General features: G+C 42.5%; 1 protein-coding gene and 1 long non-coding RNA gene across 2 annotated transcripts; both read right to left on the bottom strand.

The window, feature by feature from the left end:
- Positions 1-5,644: 5,644 nt before the first annotated feature.
- Positions 5,645-11,797, bottom strand: LOC311517305. Its single transcript, XR_014710654.1, has 3 exons — positions 11,409-11,797; positions 6,306-6,375; positions 5,645-5,974 (listed from the first exon to the last, which is right to left on the bottom strand). It is a non-coding gene; the product is annotated as an uncharacterized lncRNA (long non-coding RNA).
- Positions 11,798-11,939: 142 nt separating this feature from the next.
- On the bottom strand, positions 11,940-12,772 carry FERD3L (Fer3 like bHLH transcription factor). The gene has a single exon (XM_084621727.1). It carries the CDS (start codon positions 12,552-12,554, stop codon positions 12,057-12,059), a length of 498 nt encoding a protein of 165 aa, XP_084477853.1. The 5' UTR covers positions 12,555-12,772; the 3' UTR covers positions 11,940-12,056.
- Between the last annotated feature and the right edge of the window lie 10,956 nt (positions 12,773-23,728).

Below are 23,728 nucleotides of genomic sequence, written 5' to 3'. Positions count from 1 at the left end.
GGCCATAACTGCAGTCCTGTGTCCACACCACACTTTGAGAAAGATATGGACAAATCGGAGAGAGTGCAGAGGACACAAAATGATAAAAATATTAGAAAACCTGATCTATGAGGAAATCTTTTAAAAACTATGATTGTTTGGCATTGAGAAAAGAAGACTGAGGAGGGAGCTGATAACCATCCTCCCATATGGTAAGGGCTGTTGTAAAGAGGATGCTGATCAACTGTTCTCCACATTCCGTGAAGATAGGACAAGAAGTAATTGATTTAATTTGAAGCAAGGGATATTTAGGTTAGATATTAGGAACCATAAGGACAGTTAAGCACTGGAATAGGTTACCAAGGGACGTTGTGGAATCCCCTTTATTGATTTTTAAGAAAGTACCTGTCAGGGATGGTCTAGGTGTACCTGGTACTGCCACAGCGCAGGAGGATGGACTAGACGACATCTCTTTTGAGATCCCTCCCAGCCCTACATTTCTATGATGCTATGGTCATTCATTACAGATAAATATGTGTCTGGTCACATAGCTTTCCATGGCCTGCAGCCATACAAACTCATGTTGTGATCTTGTTGGATCAGAAACGCTAATGAGGGTTAGGACTGATCTCTACTTAGATGGGTGACCTCTAGCAAAAATCCACAGGACTTGAGGAAGTGGTACAGATGATACAGTAGATGTGGCATTTCCTCTCTGAGTCAGTGCTGATTCAATGTCCTCACATGATAGTAGAATATATGGTTATGGAGGTGCCACTGATGATGATTATATATTCTTTGCATTATAGTAAAGTGCACAGCTAGGTGCTGTCTGCATCGGAGGAAGACCTTACAGTCTAAAAAGGAAAGTAGCATATGAAGAGTGAGGAAGCGGGATAAAATATACAATCCCATTTAAAATGCCCCTCAACCCAGCCATTATCAGTCAAGATCTTAAACTGAGCAGCAGACTTCTTTTGGTCATTGAAAATCATAGAGCAGCCTTGAAAGAGTAAAGGTGTTAACCCCAATGCCTTGGCCAAATTCTATTATGGATAATACAGCTTGTCTATTTAAATTTAACATCAATAGTTGCTTAGCTATGGTATGGTCCAATTGGCTTACATTTCAAAGAACCGTGGTAATTTTCTATACTTCGTGTCCTAAATTACTGTGTAGTGTTGCTGTGCATGGTGAAGCATCTCCTGGAATCTCCTCTGGAGGTGGCTGCATTTTAGTGGAGGCTGAATTTGGCTTCCAATTTGGAAGCAGAATCTTTCAACCCTAAATAATTGTGCCTGGTTTCTTTTCTTTTCTTTTCTTTTCTTTTCTTTTCGCCTGCAATTAATTGCAGGAACAAATGATTCCATCTAGATGTTAAAGTGCTTGTTCTGTTGAGGAAGTCAGCTAGTTAAATGTCTAAATGTTTCCATTCGAACCAACAATAAATTGTGCACAGAAATTTTCATTTAAGGGGAAAAATGGGGGAGGGGAAATGGTGTTTGAAACACAGTTTAATTGTGTTTAGAAAATTATGGGTTAGGTCAGTAGTTTTCAACCTTTTTCATCTGTGGACTCCTAAAACATTTCAAATGGAGGTGAAGACCCCTTTGGAAATCTTAGACAAAATTTGTGTATCCTCGGTCCTTAGACCACAGGCTGAAAACCACTGTCACAACTTTTCATGGACCTTTAGACATAGTCTTCAGTCACCCAGGGGTCTGCCAACCACAGGTTGAAAACCACTGGGCTAGATAGTCCCTAACCCTAGTTTAATTGTGCAAGGAAGGGGGAAGGCCCTTCACACTCACCTAAACATTCTGTGCAAACACTGGGGCAATCCGAGTGCAAATCCACCACACCCCCATGGGATGCAGATGAGTGGGTCCGTAACCAATTCAGCCAACCAGTTCTGCAGGCCATACCCTTTACCTTGGATGTGCAAAGCTGACCATATGCAGAGGCTCACTGTAAAGGGGGAGCAGGCTGAGCCGTTCTAAAGGATAGTGCAGCACATGCTTTCCCTGTGTAGTCCCCGAAGCTACAGGAGTAGTGTATTTCTTCAGACACTGTTCTGGAGCAAAGAGGTTTGACATTGCCTCTAACTCAGGTTTATAGCTAAATGACTATATAGCTAAAAAGTTGCAAGTAAAAGTTGCTCAAAAATATTTTAAAAAACAGTTTAAAATGTGAGGTTGAGGTCAAGATTGGACTAAACACCATTAAAAAATCCTCATGGTTCAGGGAACTAATACATGACACTATCATAGCACTGGAATGCTAGAGGGAGACAAAAGCCAAAGTAGCTCACACTCTCACTGCATTAGTTAGAAAATCTTCCCAATACAAGCAGTATGTTTACTCTGTATGGATTGCACCTAATAGAAATGTTAAACCTCTCTATGCGGAACAACTCTTGTTCAAATAAATGGAGAAAAACAGAGCAAGTGACATTTATAAAATGTAAAAGACAGGAATATGGGCACAAATCCTTCCACCCTTACCCATACAGAGGTCCAAGACTCAGTGGAACCACTGTGGTTATGCTGGGTGCTAGTGCGGGGTAGGGTGTGGGGCTGTGTGTCAGGAGCTCTTCCCTATTCAGATGTCCCTGAGAGGGCAACTCTAATCATATTCACAAATAGTGGCCCTGTGGAGGTTGTGAAGAGTTTGTAGGGCCTGCTTCTCAGTACTTCCCCTGCCCCTGCTTCTAACTATCCGCTTTGGCTCTACAGCTTGGAGAGAAGACTTCTAACCCTTGTCCCCAAAGAAACCCCTAGTCAACTACTTGGGTTATGCCCTGGGGAGGGGATTTGAGCCCAAGTGCATATGAGACTTGTATGTGGATAACACTTTAATGTTTTTAGCCATGTTCAAGAAAGATATGCTAAACCTCCACAATACCTCTGGAGGTACTTTCAAATCTGCAAGTGTATTGCCAGTAATATGGGGCCAGATCAAGCCCTCCTGCAGAAAAACTCGCAAAGGCAGTACTCGGAAACTTCATGCATTTAAACTTGTGGCGTTTCCAAGGTACCATGTTGTCAGGGTGTGGGGTTTGCCCACTTGTTGAGCTGGCAATCAATGTGGCCTTCATAAAGCCCGTTAGTTACTTATGGTATCAAACATATAATTGTGAGAACTGACCCACCGTTTGGGGAAGCATGTACAGCTGGTATGGTAAAATAATAGACAGAGTAGTGGGGAAAATACCCCTAGATCTAATAGCTTGATATTGTTAATAATGTTAAAGGTTTGAACTATCTTTTGCATCTAACCAAGGCTTGCTCTTGCAATACAAGGCATGAAGGGCACATTGTTAGGCTGATGGAGAAATCCACCTCCACCCACAATTAAGAATTGGAGTCTATGTATGGCTAGGACAGCATTTTATGAAGAGCTAAAATATCAACTTAATGGCAATGCTTCAAGATATCTGAGAAGACTTGGAAATTAAAAACAAACTCAAACATAGGATAAAATTAATTCAGAGCTTCCCTTAGTACAACAAGGGAAGACCTCTGAAAAATATAGTTTTCATTGTCTCTCAGTCACTTTATTCTTTTTCCTGCCTGTTATTCACCCTCCTCCAACTTCTCTTGGATTTAATGATTCTCATTGTAAGGTTGAAGGATACTGTGGAATCATTTCATTAATGCTATTCATACATATTCTAACACATCTTTTAAAATGGGGATTTAAAGGTTCCTCAATTTTTCTGTATATTCAATGAATATGTGATCTGCTGTTATGGCTCTTTACTTTTTTCTTTTGTATATATAATTACAACAATCTTTTTAAGCCACGCAGTGTAAACCATTTATACATTTAAGGACTCCCAAGTGTTCCAGGGAATAGTCCTGAGTCTTAGATCTCACATTAGGATCTCTGAATCAGCTTAAAGATACTTAAAAAGTATGTATTCAGCAGCTCCATTAGCTACACAGATCAGTTGTATACATTATTTGTAAAGACGTCACTTGTAACTTAGGTGGCCAAGACTGGGTCCAAACGCTCCTTGAAAACATAATAATCTATGAAGTACTTTGGCATTTGGATAATTCCAGCCATTTGGGGCCAACACCCACTTCTCTTTGGAAATCCACTTCCCTGCATGGAAGCAGACAACAGATGGATCTCTGCATTTTAGAAGATGTCTGATTTCTGGCAGATAGTCAGCTAAATGAATGGGCTGTTTTCAGATCGTCACTTGTTTGGCTTATGAGGGGGCGGGGGAAATGCAGTTACATAGAATGGGCTGAGTGGCAGCATGTGGGCACTCATGCCAGTTTGCACAGACATCTGACCCCTGTTGCAACATGAGATCTCATGCATTGTTGCTGGATTTAGCCCTAAGGGGTTTCGTGTTTATTTTAAAAGATTTCAATTAACGTTAGTCACCCTTCAAGGGCTCTATGCTCCCCTCTGCTGATGGTGTAAAGAGGAGTGAAGCAGTGAGGAAAAAAATTCAAAGAGCCTCTTGCCCTGGAAGAGGGGAGACTATGCTGTATGAGTCCCCTGAGCTTGCAGAAGCCTCCCCTTCCCCGTGATAAATAGTGTCTGGCCAAGGTTCTGTTTCATTGTGTTGGGTTGTGGGTGAGGCGGTGGAGCTTGGGAGCAACTACTCAGGATGGAATGTTCCATTTCAAATCATTCCAGGTCACTAGCTCTAGGAGCCATGTGGCCATTGGCTCTTCCCCACCCTACACATACCCCATGCTTGCTCCCTCCCTGATCTCCAGAGGAGGTAGAAGGGTTAGTTAATGTAGTTCATTAGGGCAAGGTAAAATACATGCTGGCATTCCATCCATTTTGAACATGTTTGTTAATTGAACAGCAAACGTTGAGAATGGTGACAGTGAGTGAAGAAGAAATGATAACCTTTAATCCAGTGGAGCAAAAGTATCTATGATTGATGGCTCCTGCTGACCAGATTCCATAGAATCTTTGTTGTGCAAGGCAGAAATTTACATCAGCTCCAGTATGCACAGATTCTGAGCCCCACACTTTCCAGTGTGTTTGCACACTTTAGCATTTGCCTGACTTACACACATGTACTAGACATTTCACACACACATACAGAAGCGTACAAGTGCACCTGCACACATCCATTTGAGCCTGAGTGTAGAAGGGTGTTCATTATTTGGAATAAAGGCCAACATTTTCTTAAGTGACTAGTGCCCAATTTGGGACTCTTTAAGGGGTCCTGATTTTCAAGTAGTGCTGAGCACTCATCCTCTGAAAATCAGGACTTTTGTAAGGTATCTCAAGTTGGGCATGCAAAAATGGAGGTCGCCCAAAATCACTGGTCACCTTTGAAAATTTTGACTATTTTTTTTTATCTAATGAGAAAGAATCATCTGCAACATTAGGGATGAATCAGAATTGTTGAAGAAGCTCTGGTGGGGCTTGGCTTCAAGATTTTGAGATTATATATTTACATTACAGTCATCATTAATAAGAAATATTGTCCCCGTTCCCTCTGACCTATGGAATTCCAGATTTAAAAAATAAAGCCATTAACGAAGTGAAGGATGCTACACTAAGTAACATGTAGTAGAAAAAATATATATCAAAGTTTGGATCATCAACTTCTGATCTGTGCATGGAAAAGGACCCTCTACACACAGTTCTCCCCCCTGCCATGTAGACATCTGTGAAAGGTCAGCTGCCTTTGTAGCATCACTCCCTACCTTTGGGGTCCTGGGTTCATGCAGGGTTAGGGGGAAGAGACTCGGTGACTCAGAAAAGGGAGTGGACACACATGGTCTCCTTCTGGCCCCATGAACTGAGGTGAGAAAGGTGATACAGCATGAAGCTCTACTCTATCTTCTGTGGAGTTCTGGAAGGAGGGAGAATATGCAGGTGACAGAGCTGGTGCAGAGGCATGAATGGCCCTGGCCTCCCATGGATTCCTGAGAACCAGCCATCCTCGGATCATTCAGATTTGGCATTAAACCCCCTGGTCTACTCCTTGGCAGTGAGGTCCATGCTCCTGCAATGGGAAGGAATTCCATGAAGGGATCTTTGTAGAAATTTCCTCCTCTTAAATGCTTTGCTATGGGAGAAGATGATCCGAATGCCAGAATGTTACAATTAAAGCCATTAAAATGTATGTAAATAATTCTAAAGTTAAGATAATATACATAAATATTTGAATACCTTTACAGTTCATATGTTCTCTTACAAGTATATATACACATGTAAATATTAACATTATACATCCCAAAACTAAGGATCACCCCTTTAACTTTGAATTCTTTGGTTAAATCAATGGGAATTTCAAATGGCCAAGGATTGTTGGACTGGACTCTCACTATTCTTACCTCCAGTGGAGCCACAGTAGAAAATTTTAGAGGATAAAAGCCTGCTGTAGACCAGACCTGAGAGTCACCTCTGAAATTAGGGGAGAAAAAGGTGAGAAACAAAAGTATTTGTAAAGAGGTTCAGACAACATTTAAGGTCATATGTTATTCAGCTGAATCACATTCTAAGGTCTATCATGTTAACATAAAGACCTACCTGAGGAATTTTTATCAACCAGGTCTATATTCCATTAAGGATTCCATCCTACAGTCCTTAAACAGACAAAGTCTTGAAGGCAATTGCAATTGAATTCTTGATCCCATTGAAGTCACTGGTAGTTTTACCTGGGCATACTGTCAATTGTCGAGGCTGTTTGGGATCAGTCTGTTCTTTTGCATCAAGGCCTAAATGAGAATGCTTCAGATGTAGCAATTCTTTAAAAAGTTTTGTGTAGAACTGTTAACAACCTTTTCATCCTACCCAACAGCCTTTGCAACTGTTATGGTGTATGCATACTAGCAAAAGCACGGTTTGCCCTATTAGATTACAACTGTCCTTCTCGAAAGATGATGGTACAAGCGCCAAAGCAGTTACAATGGCCTGATCTACACTACAGACTTATATCGGTATAACTACGTTGCTGAGGGCTGTGAAAAATCCACACCCCTGAGTGATGGAGTTATACTGAGATAGCCCCAACGTAGACAATGCTATGTTGATGGGAGAGCTTCTCCTGTTGACACAGCTCCTGCTTCTCGGGGAGGTGGATTAACTACAGTGATGGGAGAAGCTCTCCAGTCGGCATAGTAGCATCTTCACTAAAGCGCTACAGTGGTGCAGCTGCACCAGTACAGCAGTGCTGCTATAGGGCTGCACGTGATGACAAGCCCGGTAACGTGCTGAAGTGTCACAAGTGGCTAAAAAGTCCTATTCTCGAACGGCAGTCTGTGCCACCAATGGTGCAGGCGTAATGCACAGGGCTAGTATATGAAACCGGTGCTCTTGAGGCCTGCTGCACTTTCATTATTATGGCTCACTAATATCAACGCACAGAAAAAGATCCTTATGAAAACCGGTCCTACATATATGGAGCAGTCACACTTTAAACCTCATTATCTCAGCTATTTGCAATTTTTAAAAAAATATCAAAGGGTTCAAGTTCATATTAAGAAGCAAAATAGCTGCAGAGAAAATCATCTTAAGAAACACAGCTGATCTGAAGTTAAAGAAGTACCAAAAAAAAATAAATAAAAAAAGTCTAAGCCTCCACCCCATCTATTCTGCTTAGTACCCCTGTGACTTTAAAACCTAATTTCTTTTAAATTTTGCAAAAGGAAAAAAAAAAAGAGTTGTTGGGCAAGTCCTCACTTATCAAGTTTCATCCTGGAGGGAATTTTTATAGCTGAGTTATAAACCCTCCACACTAGTGTGTTTATAATGGAAATGCTGACAAATGTGATAATAAACACCAATCATGGAGCCTTAGTAGCTAGTCAGAATGTGGATGCAGGAGTTTTCAATGCTATCATAATATTTTGTTCTGTTTCCAGCACTAATTTGCTTAAATCTGCTTTCAGGTTGGGAAGTTGTAAAACAAGATCAGCCTGACTATAGATTGTAAAGTCTTTTGATTATTTTTCCTTCTCTTGGAAAGCTTGGTAATGTCTTTCAAATATGATTTCATTTAGACTTATTTTTTGGTTTACATGTCTGAATACTAAGAGTAACCTGATAGCTATGAGGGAACTCAGCTTTTTACCAAAAGGCAGCCTTCAGTGAGCAAAGAGAATATAAACAAACCCGCCTCAGAGCAAGATCTAAAAATGGTATTTGTTCAAACAGCTCTAAGACTTAAAAAACCCCATTATTATCTTTTCCCAGGAATAATTGACACCATCAGTTTTTCTTTTTAATGCGGTGATAAAGGCATGGTCCTTTAGGAGAACCAATAGCTGTGATTAGCTTGTGCATTGGAGGCTGCTGTGTTTTGGAGACCTTTAAATATACTGGGTAAAATCCTACCCCATTGAAATTAATAGGAGTTTAGCCATTTACTTCAATAGGGCCAGGATTTCACTGGATCCCATTCTGATCCCAGATATACCAGATTTATACTACTCCATTGACTTTAGTGGTGTTACCCCTGAATCAGACCAGGGTAAGTGAGATGAGAATCAGGCCAATTGTACATTTGATTGCAATGAGAAGGGATTATACTGCAGCTGGAAACCTGCCCAATATGGTTCCAAAATGTGTTTACATGTCTGGCACACCATGGCCCCAGTATTGCAACTGGATCAACAGGGGCAGATGGATGAGCCCATGTGGAATCCCACTGCCTTCAGTGCAGTCCCACAGGGGTGAAGGGGTCTGCCTGAACAGATCTAGTTACTGTTGTTGATGGGAGCACAAGAGAGCTCTGCACCAAGGATGCGATTGCATCAGATCATGCTTTTTTTTATAAAGTCATCCAAGTCAGTGATAAATCAATTGAAGCAAGCAAAGCCAGACACTTGCACTTGATAGTTGGTTTGTAGGAAGACATTTGTCAGCTCCTCCCCTCATGTAAATCAACACAGAATTGGAGGAGCTCCCTTGAAGGCAATAGTGCGATAGCAATTTACACCAGTGGAGGTCCTTGACATTTGCCCTGAGCTGTTTATACATTTTCTCCTCTGGCATAAACTGCAGTGGCATTTTTTTCTTCAAAATCAATGATTCAAACAGGAATTTCACTATAGCTCTGACTTACCATTGTCAAATTTCCAGTGAATTCTTTAATAATAATTAATTATAATGGATCAGGATTTTGGGTCATACATAAATAATAAAACACAGACTTTGCTTTCTGCTTTTTCCTAATTGTTAACACAAGTATGAAAACAATTTGGATCTTGAAATGTTCCAATGTTTTGTTATTAAGCCAAAAAAAGAGAAAACCAATAATTTCTGAATTATCTGACACAGACATGTTTACATTTTGAAGCTCTTAGCTTAAAATAAAATGGGTTATAGAGACCTAATTTTATCCAGTGACACAGAAAAGAACACTCATGAAGAGATACACAGCCTTTCTATGGAGAGCACAGTTATATAAAAATTATAATATAGAGTAGTTTTAAGAAATGAAAATCTAATTGCACACTCCATTGTCCTTAAAGAATCTATCTTCATGTTGATGCTTTATACAGTGGTAATAACAATATACATCTGGACCATTTGTTGATTTGAGGGGTTTAATCTTCACTTCTAGTTAAATTTTTCATTTTTAGCAGAATATATTCTAATACAGGAAGCACCCCAGTTTTATAGTGAGGTCTGGCCTGTATTAGCCAGCCCACCCTCTCTTAGAAAAGATATTTCAACAACTCAGAAAGCAGATATATTGCAAAGCAACTGATATCTGAATTAGGAAGGTCAGCACAGGTAAGGAATAAGCATCTGGCAATGCAAATGTTAATAGCAATATTAATAGTAAATAATAAACATAATGAGAAACAGCAATAACAATCCTTATGGGAGTTAACAAAACCATGGACTATAAATCATAGATACTTGGGCCAGATTCTGATCTCAGTTATATTGGCAAAAATCCAGAGACACTCTTTTGATTGGCACTGTTGCAGATTTATACCACTTAATTCAAAGGGAGTTCTGTCACTGACTTCAGTGAGGGCACACTCAGACCCTAACCTGTTTATTAAGATGCTTTTGATGTAAGGTCAGGGTAAATAAACCTGTTTTATTTATCTCACTGGAGAAGAAGTAACAAGGGAAAACCATGAGAAATGAAGGTGAGAGGGAGCAGGAACACTAGAAATGTATGTGGAGAGAGAGAGAGAGAGAGAGAGAGAGAAACTTGTCCGCAATGTAGATATAGATGTTCCAGATTTAGATTATAGGTGTTTGGAATTTTCTGAATTGCAACATTCTGAATTTTTTAAAAATTGGGGGGAAATGAAATGAAAAAATTACAATTTTCTTCTGTTTTCAGATCACCTTTAGGGCTAGCCAATTTTTAAAAAACTTTTCAAAATCTCAAATTTATTTTTAGACAAGTCAAATTTTCATTCCCAGGGGCCCCAATTTGCCCACCCTCCTTTCCCCAGATCAGATGCAATTCCAGTGATACTAATAGTGGAGGCAGATTCCTAGAGTCCAAGGCCAGAAGGGACCATTGTGATCATCTAGTCTGACCTCCTGCATAACTCAGGCCAAAATAATTCCTAGGACAGATCTTTTACAAACACACCCGGGCTGGATGTAAAAATGGCCAGGGGTGACTAATCTCGGTCAGTTTCCCCATTGCTTTGGCAGAGGAGCTGGAATGCACATAAGGCGCGAGAGCCAGGCCAGACCTGAGCTCACAAAGCACTCAGGAGCCCCTGCAGGGGACTCAGTTCGCAGGGCAAAGGCCAGAGCTATTGCCGGGGAAAGCAGCCCCGAGTCAAGGGCAGATGGGGGGGCGGGGCAGCTGGGAGGACAGGGGGCTTTTCCCCTTCGCTGCTCATCTCGTCACTCGCCGCTGGCTCTTGCCACTGGTCCCGGGCACATGGGAGCGGGTGACCCCGGCGGCGCTCTCGGATAATGCCAAAATAATTAAACTCGCCCCTCGCCGGGGCCTCCGCCCGCCCCCACCTGCAGGCGGAGAGACGGCAGCGAGCGGGCTAGCGCAAGCCAGTTAGCCTGGGCTGGGCCGAGGGGGCACAACGGAGGACGCGCCGGGCTTTCTAGGGGCGCCGGGCCGCTGCGCTCAGCTGTGTGCCCGCGGGAGGCGAACGGAGCCGGCCTCTGCAGCCGAGTCAGAGACGGGGGGAACAGGGACCCCTCCAGGATCCCTCTGGCCTGCCTCGCTCGCTGGCTGCCAGGCCGGCTCCTTCATCGCAGTGCCTCAGCGGCGGTGAGCCCAGGGAGGCCGGCTGATTGACGCCAGCCGGGGATCGGGCCCAGGGGCGTGTGTTTCCCTGCTCACCCGGAGCACGGATCGCTCCTAGGGCACGTTCTTCCCGGGAGCCATTGGCTCCCCTCCCCCAGGCTCGTCCCCCTCCCCCCTTGTCTCTTTCTTTCCTTCGGGGACTTTTCAACATCGCCTGGACGCGGCTGGACTCTCTCCCAGACCTTACCCGCGGCCCCGTCCTTTCCCAGCACTCCTTTCCCAAGAAACTTTGCTGGGCTTGCTGGAAGCCCCCGTGCCAATTCCCAGCTCTGTTCAAATGGTCCATTCGACGCGTGAGTTGTTATGTGATGCATTAGATTGCCTTTTCCGGCTAGGAGAAAAGAGTGAGGACTTTCGACAGGCGAACCCCGCTAACATGAACGGAGCCCATAGGCAGCACGTGGAAAGCATTTACTCCCCGTCTCTGTAAGGCAGGGATGCCTCCAAGGAAAATCCCTTTGAAAGCCACCAGGTCTATGTCAGCGGGGGAGCCTCAGACCTTTCCCCCAAAGGCAGCAGGCTGCAAAAGTTTTAAGTAAAAAGAAACAAACAAAAATCATCGTCGCTTTTTTTCTTGCCAAAAGTCCCATTAGATATCAACGACTGTACAGATGGTGGCGCTTTCCTCCCTGCCCCGCCCTCCCGTAGTGCCCCTTGATTTGATCTCATCCCATCGTCCCCTGAACCCTCTGCGTGACCCCGGACACTAGCCTGAGCGCCAGGAGCGCTGCCCCTGCTAACCTGCGCCCCCCGTCCTTTCTCCTCCCCCTGCCCTGGCTGGGATGCTGCTGTCCGCCTCCATCCCTGGATGGAGAAGCCCTGCGTCCTCGGCTCTCTAGCTCGCCTCCTTCTTGTTGCAGCTGTCCAAGAGCTCAGTCATAAAGGAGATGTAGACTATGGCCAGGCGTAAGGTCTCTATCCGGGAGAGCCGCTTCTCGTAGGCGAAGGTGGGCACCTTCTTCCTCAGCTGATCAAACGCTTCGTTGAGGTTGAACATCCTCTTCCTCTCCCGTACGTTGGCAGCCTGGCGCTGGGCATAGGTGATGACTCGCTTTCTCTTGGGTCGGTCCAGCAGAGACGTGCCCCTCATTCTCTCCTCCTCCTCTTCCTCCTCTTCTTCCTCGGGGTCTCCATCATCAAAGGGGGCCAGCGGCAGCCCCCTGGCCATGCCCTCTCGGAGAGCCAGGGCTCTCTCCCCAAACGGAGGTGCGGAGGAGAAATCGTACAGGTCCAGGCTGGGCACCCCTCGGGGGTGGCACTCAGGAGACCCCAGGGAGAGATCGGCCACGAAGTCCAGCACCGAGGCGCCCACCGGCCCTTCCTGATACGCCATTTGCTGGGCTCGGCTGGGTATTTCATCGATTCTCCCAGGGCGTGTGCGGGCTGGGAAGAGGCTGATATCTCACTCCACAGAGGGCTTGGCTGGTACCATCCCCAGCCCAACGGCGCGAGGGCATTAATATTTATAACCCAGCAGATAACCGGATTAGCTGGACCAAAGAGGAAGGCTATGAACTGTTTCCCCTCGATGCTGATGAGAGGAGACAGGCAGCCCCTCGGGGACGCGTGGATGTTCCAGTGAGAGAGGTCCCCAGGGCTTCAATCCTGTCACAGCGATCAGGGGCAGTTCCTTCTTGGCAACCGTCCCTAGCTCTTACCTGCTGCGCGCTTTTGTCTCTTCCGACACCCCCGCAACCGAGCGATTTTCAGCCTCTTTCAAGCCCGAGCGGCCAAGATTGTTCTCCCCTGGGCTAGCTTCCCTGCTCGCTGCACGGATCTCTGCACCTTGCGACCGTGCCTGACAATTGATGTCAGACAAGTACATGTAGGCTTTTAATGATGTCCCGAAGAGGGGACCTGCATGCAAAGGGTCACCGGGGAAATGTTTACCCTGTATCCCAGTGCAAGGAGAGCTGAAAGGCAGGACCTCCATTAGCCTAAGCAAGCATTGTAGGGGACCCCATATTGCATTCCCAATAGTAACTGTTGGAATCGGCTCCCTCCTCTCCACCCTTTCAACTAGAGTTCAAACATCTATCCAGCGGGGCAGTAAAACACTGGCTTGTAAAGCCCATTTTGTTTCAGCCAGTCTCAAAGCACTTGATGTGAAATTCTTTCTTCCTGCATTTGAGAAGAATATAGGCTTTAATCCTAATCAACGCCTGGGCATATTCGAAACCAGCTAAAGTCACGCAATGAGAACAATACGATTTTTTAAATCGGAATCCTGCTGACTACCGTTGACTTGCCGAGTTAGCGTTTTTAGGGGGCAGGAGGGTCGTATTTTTCAGTTCAGACACCACCTACTGTATTTAGATATGCACACTACCCCTAGAGGTATAATCATTTGTGAGACCCACCACTCTTTAATTGGAATTGCATCTCTTTATCGATTTCCTACTGTACATCGTTGGTACACGGGGTACCTTTTGTCCTTGACTGGAGTTTATTTCTGAAAAGCAAACGTATCGGCATTTTCTTTAACGCTTATCATGCATCATCAGCACACCACGTCCGCTTTGGGGCTATTTAGCCTTTAATTTTTTGCTGGGATTTCAAACCCCATCACACGTCCCCAGAAAAAAAATTCCCCAGAAACAAAACAAAAACAAACAAACAATCCGGGAAAATCCTTCCTGTTTGGCTACAGGACTGCAAACATTGCCAGTCGATGGCAAAGCTCTCCTCCTATTTCCAACACACTGAGTAGCTGCTGCAAACCAAATATCTTTTTCTGTGAACGATGAGGTTGGAACTATGTCTCCCACATGACTCTCACTCTTCCTTACATATATTTTATATGAAGCAATTCAGGGCTTCCAAAGACAAATGGAAAGAGCTATTCCGCACAGTTAGATGTGATCAGGAGAGAACAGAGGCGTCTGGTACATCACCTAGTTTGGGACACCACCCTGAAGGTAAAGCGACAAGGAGAGAGGTACATTGGACAGCTCCCGGAACTCAGGAGCGTTCATGAGCGACCCAACAGGTAAGCAATATTTCTGCAAGTACTCACCGTCTGAGTGCCAATTAGTATAAAATAGAGGCAAAATGCGCCATTTTCAAATCAATCGGTGCTTTTTTTCCTGCCCTTTTACTCACAAATTAAAGTGCCCCTTTTTTCAGCATCTTATTACACCCGCATTATTAGTAGTGTTATTTCAAAGTTTAGTGGCTTTTTGTGCATTTAAATTACTTAACTAAATATCTAATAATAAAGAAACAGAAATAACGCTGAGATTCTGTTCACTCTCACTAATGTGGTTAGGAGGCTTACATTAAAAAGGAGAGAGCATACCACGACAGTGTGGTATTTATTGTGCATATGTTTAAGTAAACATTTGCTGTAAACCAAGATCATCACAGAGCACTATGGGAACTGTAACACAAGAAGTTGAAGAGTTCAAATTGTTCAGGAGTGTCTGAAGAGCGAAGATGAGCAATTAAACGCATAGGGCGATTTATCTGAAAAGGAACTAACCATGCTCTCTTCCATTTTACATCGTTTCAAATCTGTTTTGTTTAAAGATATACAGGTACAAATAGTTTAAAGTTGTTTGGCAAGAGGGATAGCTGACAACAAATTATTTCCATTGCAAAGTTCCTTATCAGGAATATATTTACGTTAGAAAATGAAACCAACCGGGATGGGGATTGAAAATCTTCAACTATATACATCTCCTCAACATTTCCACTGACGTATGAAGCTAAAATAGATCGGAAGAAGTATCAGATGATTAGCCTAGGCTCCTGAAACACTGATTGGTGTTCTTGGAGGTTTTTGTTGGTTTCTGGTCCAAATTTTGAATTAAAAATTTTAGGAGACAAAACACAAAGAGCAAAGCAAGCAAGAAAGCAACCAAACCCCGATGCTTGCATCACAATGGGTACAGAATACAGTAACATACACAGGGAAAGATTATTACAGAGTCCACCTGCTATTAAGGTTTGAATAAAAACATAGTATTCTGATTGGACAAATGAGAAGTTCTAATGGAAAAGGTACATGGGTATAATCCAAGGGCATCCTGTTGTCAATTTCTGTTCAGCTGTAGGATTGTTTTTAGCTCTTTCCAAAGAACGTAAGCTAAAATATTAATTTTATTCTTATTTCAAAGATGCATAAAGTAAATTCAGTGAGCTATCATTTCAGACATATTTTAACACATTTTGAATGCAGCAGATTGTAACAGCTTGAGAGAAATGGAGGGGATGAAATATATAATGTCCATGCAAAACTTCTGTATAGAGGTATTCCATTTCAACGGAAATAATGTGGGGGGAGGAAGATACTTTTCTGTAAGAAGCTGCTTTGAAACCTTCCCAGAACAGCTCTGTGGTTGATGAAACCTTAGATTATTATGTTCTATGTTTGTTTGAACCAGACAAAGTAATTGCTCAGTGATCATTTAAACTAGTACTCTGAAATTTTGTCAGTGCTTCACATTAATTTTTGAACCTCAGCTTGTTGTGTGTCAAAGGCTGGGTTTTTTTCAGTCACAGACACCACATAGTTTAAAAACAACATCTAGAACTTGTAGATAGATGGTTTACATCTTCAAAGAACTGTGCAAACATTTAGTTATTCACATTTCGTTAAAATCACCTACACCACAAGTCCAGGTGCTTGTATGAATCATTGAAAATATGCAGGATTAAAACCCACAAAAAATTGGCTTGCCTGACCAACCCATCCCGACCTACAAAAAATATAGCTTCCCAACAAAATAATTATAGCTTTCTCACTCAGACAGCAAATCTGGTGTCTCTTAAACCAAAATAAATGGGGTGGATGAGTTCTAGAGCTCAAGGCACTGGTATGGAAATACCCCCGCTGCCTCCCTCTTAAACCAGGATGCTGACAGTCAGCCATTTTGCTGATCACAACTGGCACAGTGTGGCACCAGGAGGAAGGGGTCATTCAGAGAGCCAGGTCTCAAATGATTATGGGATTTGTAGCTATAAACCAACACCTTCAATTATACCTGGAAACTAATTGCAAGTCAGTGTTGATCCCAAAGTTCTCATGTTACCTGCACTCTTTGTGAAATGCTATTTAATAGACAGGCAGCTGCATTCTGCACTACCTTAAGTTTTTGAAGGTGCAATACTGTACAGAATGCATTACAACTGTCTAATCTTAAAGTGACAAAGACATGGATAAATGTAGGTAGCTCTGCATCCAAACAAAAGGCCCCAACCTTCTTCCTAAACTCACATGGAGAAAAGTAGCCTTGGCTACACTTGATCTAGGATCTGCCAAAGGTCTCACACAACTCTCAATCTGTGACCCTGAATATCAAATGTTAGGGGTGCTCTTGGAATCTGGGAGGGCTGATGTAGTCTCCACTAGATATTCCAGTTGCTTTCTCCAATGTTACCTCTGTCTTGTCTATTGTTGTTGAACATTACAGTAGTACTCATGAACCCTATCAAGAATTGAGGCCCCATTGTGCTGGGTGATGTACAAATAAACAAGACAGCCCCTATTCCAGACAGTCTGCAGTTCACATGTCAGACAGAATGCAACATACAGACAGAACAGCCAAGAAGGGTGGGTGTGGGTTAGAGATTACAATAAAATGATGAATAGCGTCTAGCAGAACTCTCAGCTCGTCACACACCTTACAAATGGCAGATGGGAGTGATTTGCAGGGATCACCACAGAGTAGGCATTAAGATGTAAATGAGGATAGAAGGCAGCTTTATAGATTTTAACAGAACTTTTCTTGTGCATAGAGGGCAGGATGGAGAAAATCAAGCAATTGGGGCTGGCATTCCTGGAAGAATGAAGGGGAGGGCTGATGTCTTCATAAGTTAGTAGATATGATAGTTAGGGAGTGGCTAAATGATGAAGGATCATAAAGGCGAAGACAAAGAGCTTGTGTTTGATCCAGTGATGGAGTGGAAGCCTAGAGTGACCAAAAGCTTCAGGTGATGTGGGCAGAGCAATGAGTCAGGAAGATGAGCCTAGTAGCAGTGTTTTGAATGGATGTGAAGGAGACAATGTAGCTGGCATAAAGACCAGAGAAGAGGAGAATATAGAAGTCAGTATGCAAGATGATGGAGGCCCTTGGCAATCTAGAGAGCCAGAAAAGGCCTTTGAAATGTTATGGAAATAGAAGCACACAGGCTAGAGACACAGCCTAAAGACAGGGTCTAGAGAGAGAGCTGAGTTGTCTGGGCCTCAAGCAACTAGCCCTCTGCAAGCTGCCACCACACACCAAGTGAGTTGCTTGACTACACCATCTGGGGAAGACAAAATAGAGACACAGAGCTGGGAGTTTGTGTGTAAGCATTCCAACTTATTGAAAAAAATAAAAGCAACCATTTCAGAGTTTTTGTTGAACTGGATTGATTGGAACTTGGAATCTGTAAGAGACCTCTTGAAATCCCAAGATTCAGATTAGCTTTCTGCAAAAGCTTGACCCTAACATGCAGTATAAATTCCTTGTGTTGATGACATATCTTTTCAGCACCATCTGTTTTCAGAGTTAGTGAATTATTGGAGTTGCAGCCCAGGAGACAGATTCTGATCTCTGCCTAAATCCAGAATAACTTCATTGAAGTTAAAGGAGTTAACACTCTTATTGACATCAGAGTCTGGTCCCTGAGACCATTTTAGGCACTTATCCCACAGTCCCGATGGCGGATGGACCACCACATTCCAGTGTGACGTCAGTAGGACTCTATAAGGGTATATAGGCATCTGCTTGAACAGATCAGATTGCAGGATCGGGAGTTTCCTGAGATATGTGACATTCACTACAGTGCAGCTTCCTGACGTAAGAAGCCAGGGGCAAAATGCGCATTCTGGGCAAAAGAAATTAAAGCAGGGAGCATTCTGCCAATAATGTTCAATTCATTTCCATTTACAATTCTATTACACAGCATTTGGAAGGTTTTAAGAAAATACTTCTTGATATTTCCCCAGAAGGGACTGAACGACCAAGAATGAATGTCAAAAGTTCAGTTTTGGGTAAATCATAGACAAATTAAATGTATAGCTGAGGTTGGGGTGTGATGTGATTCATCATGTGTGCACAGTTTTATGAATGACACTTTATTCTTTAGTCCGTAACCTGGGGCTGAGGGAAATAAGAACAGGGCATGTATTATTGAATTTCCTAGCTTTTTATCAGGTTGTGTGAAAACTGTGATGTAATTTAAACATAGCTTCATTCATCTTGATTTCTCTATATTGTTATTTGTGGAAACTGAAATATAATATAAACATATATTGTTTACCTAGGAGAGTGGAATGTTTTTCCCCATGTCATTATTATAATAATTAATTTTATTATGATATAAATGATTATTTCTTTATAGTTTTTTTCTCCCCTCACCTTTGAAAGAATGTGAGGGTAATGCCAGATTGAATGCTCTGGAGATGGAAGTCCTTTGTTTATCTATCATCAGATCAGGTACAGCACAAATACTGGCAGAGAAAGATTCACCAACCAACCCTACCAACGTGCCTTAACCTTGATCCGGTAGGACCATCTCTAGGCTGAATGGGTAACTGGGTCTTTACACCAGCTTAATTTCTGGTCATTCTTTGGAGACTGTCCTTGCTCATATGACAGTTACAATATTATTGTTTTGGTGTGATATGGAGACTTCTCCACTGAGAACTGGAGGGAGGAAGACCACAAGCTTGTTTCATCCATCACATGGCATTTACTTTCTGCCACTAACAAAGTAGGCTGGGATTTGAACTGATTTGACACAAAGGTTCTGTTTCCTTTGCGAAACCACTGAGCCAGCCAGTTGTCTCACTCACCATTGTTTTTGATACCCTCTTAGAAGTTTGGAAATATTTTTTCCATGCCCATCTTGCTTCTTTCCCTTCTGCAATAAAATAATAGTAGGAAAACTTAACACTTTCCATCTTCAAAGCAGTGTGCAGACATTAACTAATTATCACTTAATCTTAAAAAATGTTTGGGAGGTAGGTAGATAAACACATATCATCATCTTACTGATGGGAGGCTCAGACATGGAGAGGTTAGGGATCCTACAACATTACTCATTTGAATAAGCCTTGTCCAAGGTCACATAGCAAGTTAGTATCAGAGCAATAATTAGAATCAGAGGGTTTGATTGTCCCATCAGTTGTGCATGTGTAATTCCTAATGAAATATATGTTCAGTCCACTACATCACAGTTACCGCCTCAGAGTGGAGTTTTCCTTGTGCTTTGAATAGAGCAGAAACTGACATCTGTTATTGGTTGACATCCCATTTGGTTTAGTCACCACCTAATCATCCCAAACAATCCATGCACAACAGCACCATCAGCAATTTTCACCCTGCTTTGGGAACAGAATTAGCCTTTTGAAGCAGCAGCAGAAGAGGATCACCAGAACCCTGGTTTCTACAAAACAAGAGACTGTTTATGTTTTGGTGTTTTTATTTCTTCACAATGGACCAGTAGACTTGTTTTTTCAAGAAAAATATTTTGTATGAGGAGAACCTTTATGATTAATTTGTAGCAATGAAGCTAGCTTAAATTCTCTGCCTAAACCTTGAAAGCATCTCTTGAAACACACACACATATAAAAACATAACCACACCCCCAAGTCCCACCCCAAAAATAAGCTGTGCTAAAAGAATATAATTAAGATTGTAAAGTCAAGCACTCAAAACCATGAAATGCCAGAATTAAGGATGTCTGTGCAACCTTAACTTGGTCCCCTGGTGAATATACATTATGATATAGTCTTTAATTACATGATCACATACTGTTTTTTCCACTAGACTATGCCTCATTCCAGTGCACAGAATGGACAGTGCTCACTTAATGAGCAGCTATTCAATATTTTGTTGTATCCTTATTACTCAGTATGTGGGCCAATTTATTGCACACTATTAAAATACTGCTCTGAAGAAAGAATTATTAAATTTCTAGTGGGTTTTTCTGTGGCACTCATCACTATAGTTTCTGAGTACTGCACAAATGTTAATTAATTTCTTTTCACAACACGCCTCTGAGATGGAGGGGTATTATTATTCCCATTTTACAGATGGGGAACTGAGGCTTCAAGAGATTGTCAAAACTATCCACTAATTTTGGGTGCCCAATCTGACACATCTCGGATTTGACTTTTCAGAGTACTTAGAAGCTCTTTATACGTTTAATGCACAGCTCCCATTAACTTCAATTATAGTTGTGAGCGATCTGCACTTCTGGAAATCAAAGCCCAATGCCTCAAGTCAGGCACCCAGAAAATGAGGAACACACAATTACTGACCACCTGTGAAAACTGACTTGCTCAATGTCACATAAGAACTCTGTGGCAGGGCCAGGAAAGAATCTAATTCTCCAGGGCAGCATTCAATAACCTTAACCATGAGGTTGTTCTTTCTCTCCCTACATATCCCCTGCTTCATTCACTACATACCTTTCAGCTTCTGCAGCAAATAAGGCAGGGATCCTATAGACAATGGCCTCTTTCATCACACAACCCTGATTCATCCCCAGAACAAGTTCATCCTGTGCACTGAATCAAGCAAGGGCCTTGTGGAAAAAATAGTATGTGATCATGTAATTAAAGACAGTATCATAATGCATATGCACAAAGGGGAAGGGGGCTGAATTAAGGTTACACAAGCAACCTTAATTATGGCGTTTCTTAACTTTTGAATATTTAACTTTGCAACATTAAGACTGTCTTTTAATATAGTTTTGCGTGTATGCAATTTCCTAGGTTTTTAAAAAGCAAACTAACCCCCCACCCCGAAGTTCCATTATGTGACATCAGATTGACACCCACACGGGTCATCAACAGGAGCCATTAGATCCACTACACAGACCTCTGCCACGTGAGCTAATGAAATAAATGAGAGTAATAGTAGGTTGTTATTCTCTAAGTGGACCAGCTGTAGAGGGGGATGGGACACTTTGTCAGTGAGCTTCACAAGCATTTACTGACTGGAATGGCGAGGAATGGCGAGAGTCAGAAATCTTGGGTTCCATTCTGAAGTCTGGAGGGGACTGTGTTCTCGTGGGCACAGGGTCTTCTACTCATTCCCTCCAAGCTTGCCTCCTTCTGTCTTGCCCCCCCCCCAACCTTTCCCTGTCCCAATCCTGCATGGCTCTTCATCCCAGTCCCATTCACCTCACCTCACTAGTCCTAGTCTCCACTCCTCAGACTTCTCATTCCAGTCCCAGTAGCCTCGTCCACAAGTCCTAGTTTCACCACCTCTGCAGAGTCCCAGTCTGGAGCAAGGGAATTGGAACCCCATATCCCAGGTGGATGCTCTGACCATTGGGATATACATTCATTCTCAAAGGCCTAATGCATTTTTGTTTTTTTGTACATGGTGCAACAGCTTCAACATGAGAGTTTAAGAGCAACATATCACAGAATATCCCATAGCCCAGTGGTTAAGGCAGTATTCTGAGAGGGGGGAGACTAAGATCTTCTCTACATCAGACAGAGGGGGGAAATCTAACCCAGGTCTCCCATATGCCAGGTGAGTGCTCTAGCCGCTGGGCTAAAACTTATAAGAGGAGGCACCATTACCTCTTCCTCTGGTATTTTTTGCAAGGAACTGCTTAGTTACCTAATTCCAGGAGAGGGTTCACAGCTAGGAATCCCAAGCAAAGATAGGCACCTCCCTCCATCTTGGATTTAGGTGATTAAGTCCCTTTGAGGGGTGGAGCTATTGGCTTGCTTAACCAGCTCCCTGCTCAGTGTGCTGGCTTTTGTAGCTCCCATTCTTAGGTGCCTAATTGTCCCCATGTGTTGTATAGAGAGCCTCAGCACCTAACATGGGGCGCTGGATTTCACTATGTGGCTAGACACGTAGAAGTTAGGTATTGCAATGTTCAGCCTTACAGTGCCTAAGTCCCTTTATGGATTTAGCCCCCAGCTCTCGGAGTCATGGGAATCTCAGCTTTCTTTTTTTTTAAAGTAAGTTTCTAGCCCTCATTACTGCACAGAAAAACTGGAAAATGTTATCCAAGTGCACCCTACAGGCTCAGAAACCAGATGATAAATGACAAGAACCCCCAAATGTGTTGTTTAAAAAATATAATGATATTTAAGTCAACTGCACAATTTTGAGAGGCCTGACTGATTCATAATATTTGACTGGCTTGGGTTGGCAATACTGAAATCACCATGGAAATATAGTTTATTTTGTATGTATGTAATCACATGCTTCCTGTAATACATTCAGCTTGTACTGCACTCAACAGCATTTAAGAAATATATTATTTTTTGTAGTGGATTTATCTTTTATCAAATAATAATTACTTTCTGACCTTGTAGTTTTCTGAATGTTTGACTAATCAATGCTACATTTATATCATCGTTAGTCTCCACAGACCCCATCCAAAGCCTTGGGGAATCTTTTCCACTGATTTCAGTGGACTTTTGGATTAGACCCTACATACTAATATATTCTGATTATACAAATATTTTGTCTGTAAGGTTAAAAGGTATTTAGAAGGAGTTGAGTGTAACAGCTGGGGAGAACACAGAAAACAAGTTATAGGTATATGCCAATATTTTACAACAAGTTTTTAAATAAAATGAGCTTAATATGTCTGGATTAGCCAAGAAAAGCCATTTCCTTGATAAAGAATATGAATTGAAATGTGTTCATTTTAACTGGACCTGTTAATAATAAAAAAAGAAGTATTGAATCCCAGCCAAAGTAGAAGCATTAGATTTTGGGTGCATAATCTTTTCTGCAACTTGATTAGAATTAGCGAGTGGACAAGAGACAAGGTGATCTGTTAAATGGTTTACAAAATAAGTATGTGAAGATCCCAAGGATAGTTCATTGTGACATGTTTCGACACCTTTAATTGTGTGACAAATCCTTCCACAAAAAAGAAATGTTGGGTTAATTTGATGTCAGTAGTAAAGACACATTTCTGTTGGTTTGTTTTGTGTGGCAATCCAAAGAAGGAAAAGTTCACTTTAATTTTTATGGGATGCCATTTGGATCTCTATTATTCTAGAAGAACAACAGGGGAAAAAATCTTTGTGTATGGCTAAGATTGTGTACTTCCTTATTGTGAGATGGTCTCATTTCTATTTCAGATTTATTTGTCCTACTGGCCTGCCCCGTAGGTGGCAACAGTGTACGAATTCTGCAAAATGCTCAATCTTCAAGGATTCAAGTACATAATGGCTGCACCCAGGATCAGTCTCAGTAAGCGTGGGTCACCCTCACTTCTGGTGTTGCTACTGGTTCTGAAGACCAAAAGAGGTGTTTGATCAAATTCTCTCCCATGCTCAGTGCAGGAGGGGAGGGTTTAGGGATTGTCAGGGAGCTGGTTACAGCTTCCTGATCTGAAGGCCAGCAGCAGCCTTGATATCACTCAGAGGTATTTGCTTGTGAAAACAGACTGAATTCTTCTCGTGAGAGTAGTCTCGACTTTCAAATGCAGGTGCAGGGGCTCTGCTGGTTGTACTACTCTGGGGGCTGAACTCTGTGCTGTTGGGCAAGAGTTCCATTTCATGGCTTCACAGGCTACCTTGTCATTGCC

Source organism: Lepidochelys olivacea (genome assembly GCF_965140295.1).
Source record: "Lepidochelys olivacea isolate rLepOli2 genome assembly, chromosome: 2".
NCBI lineage: Eukaryota > Metazoa > Chordata > Testudines > Cheloniidae > Lepidochelys > Lepidochelys olivacea.
This window is presented reverse-complemented; position numbering and strand designations above follow the sequence as displayed.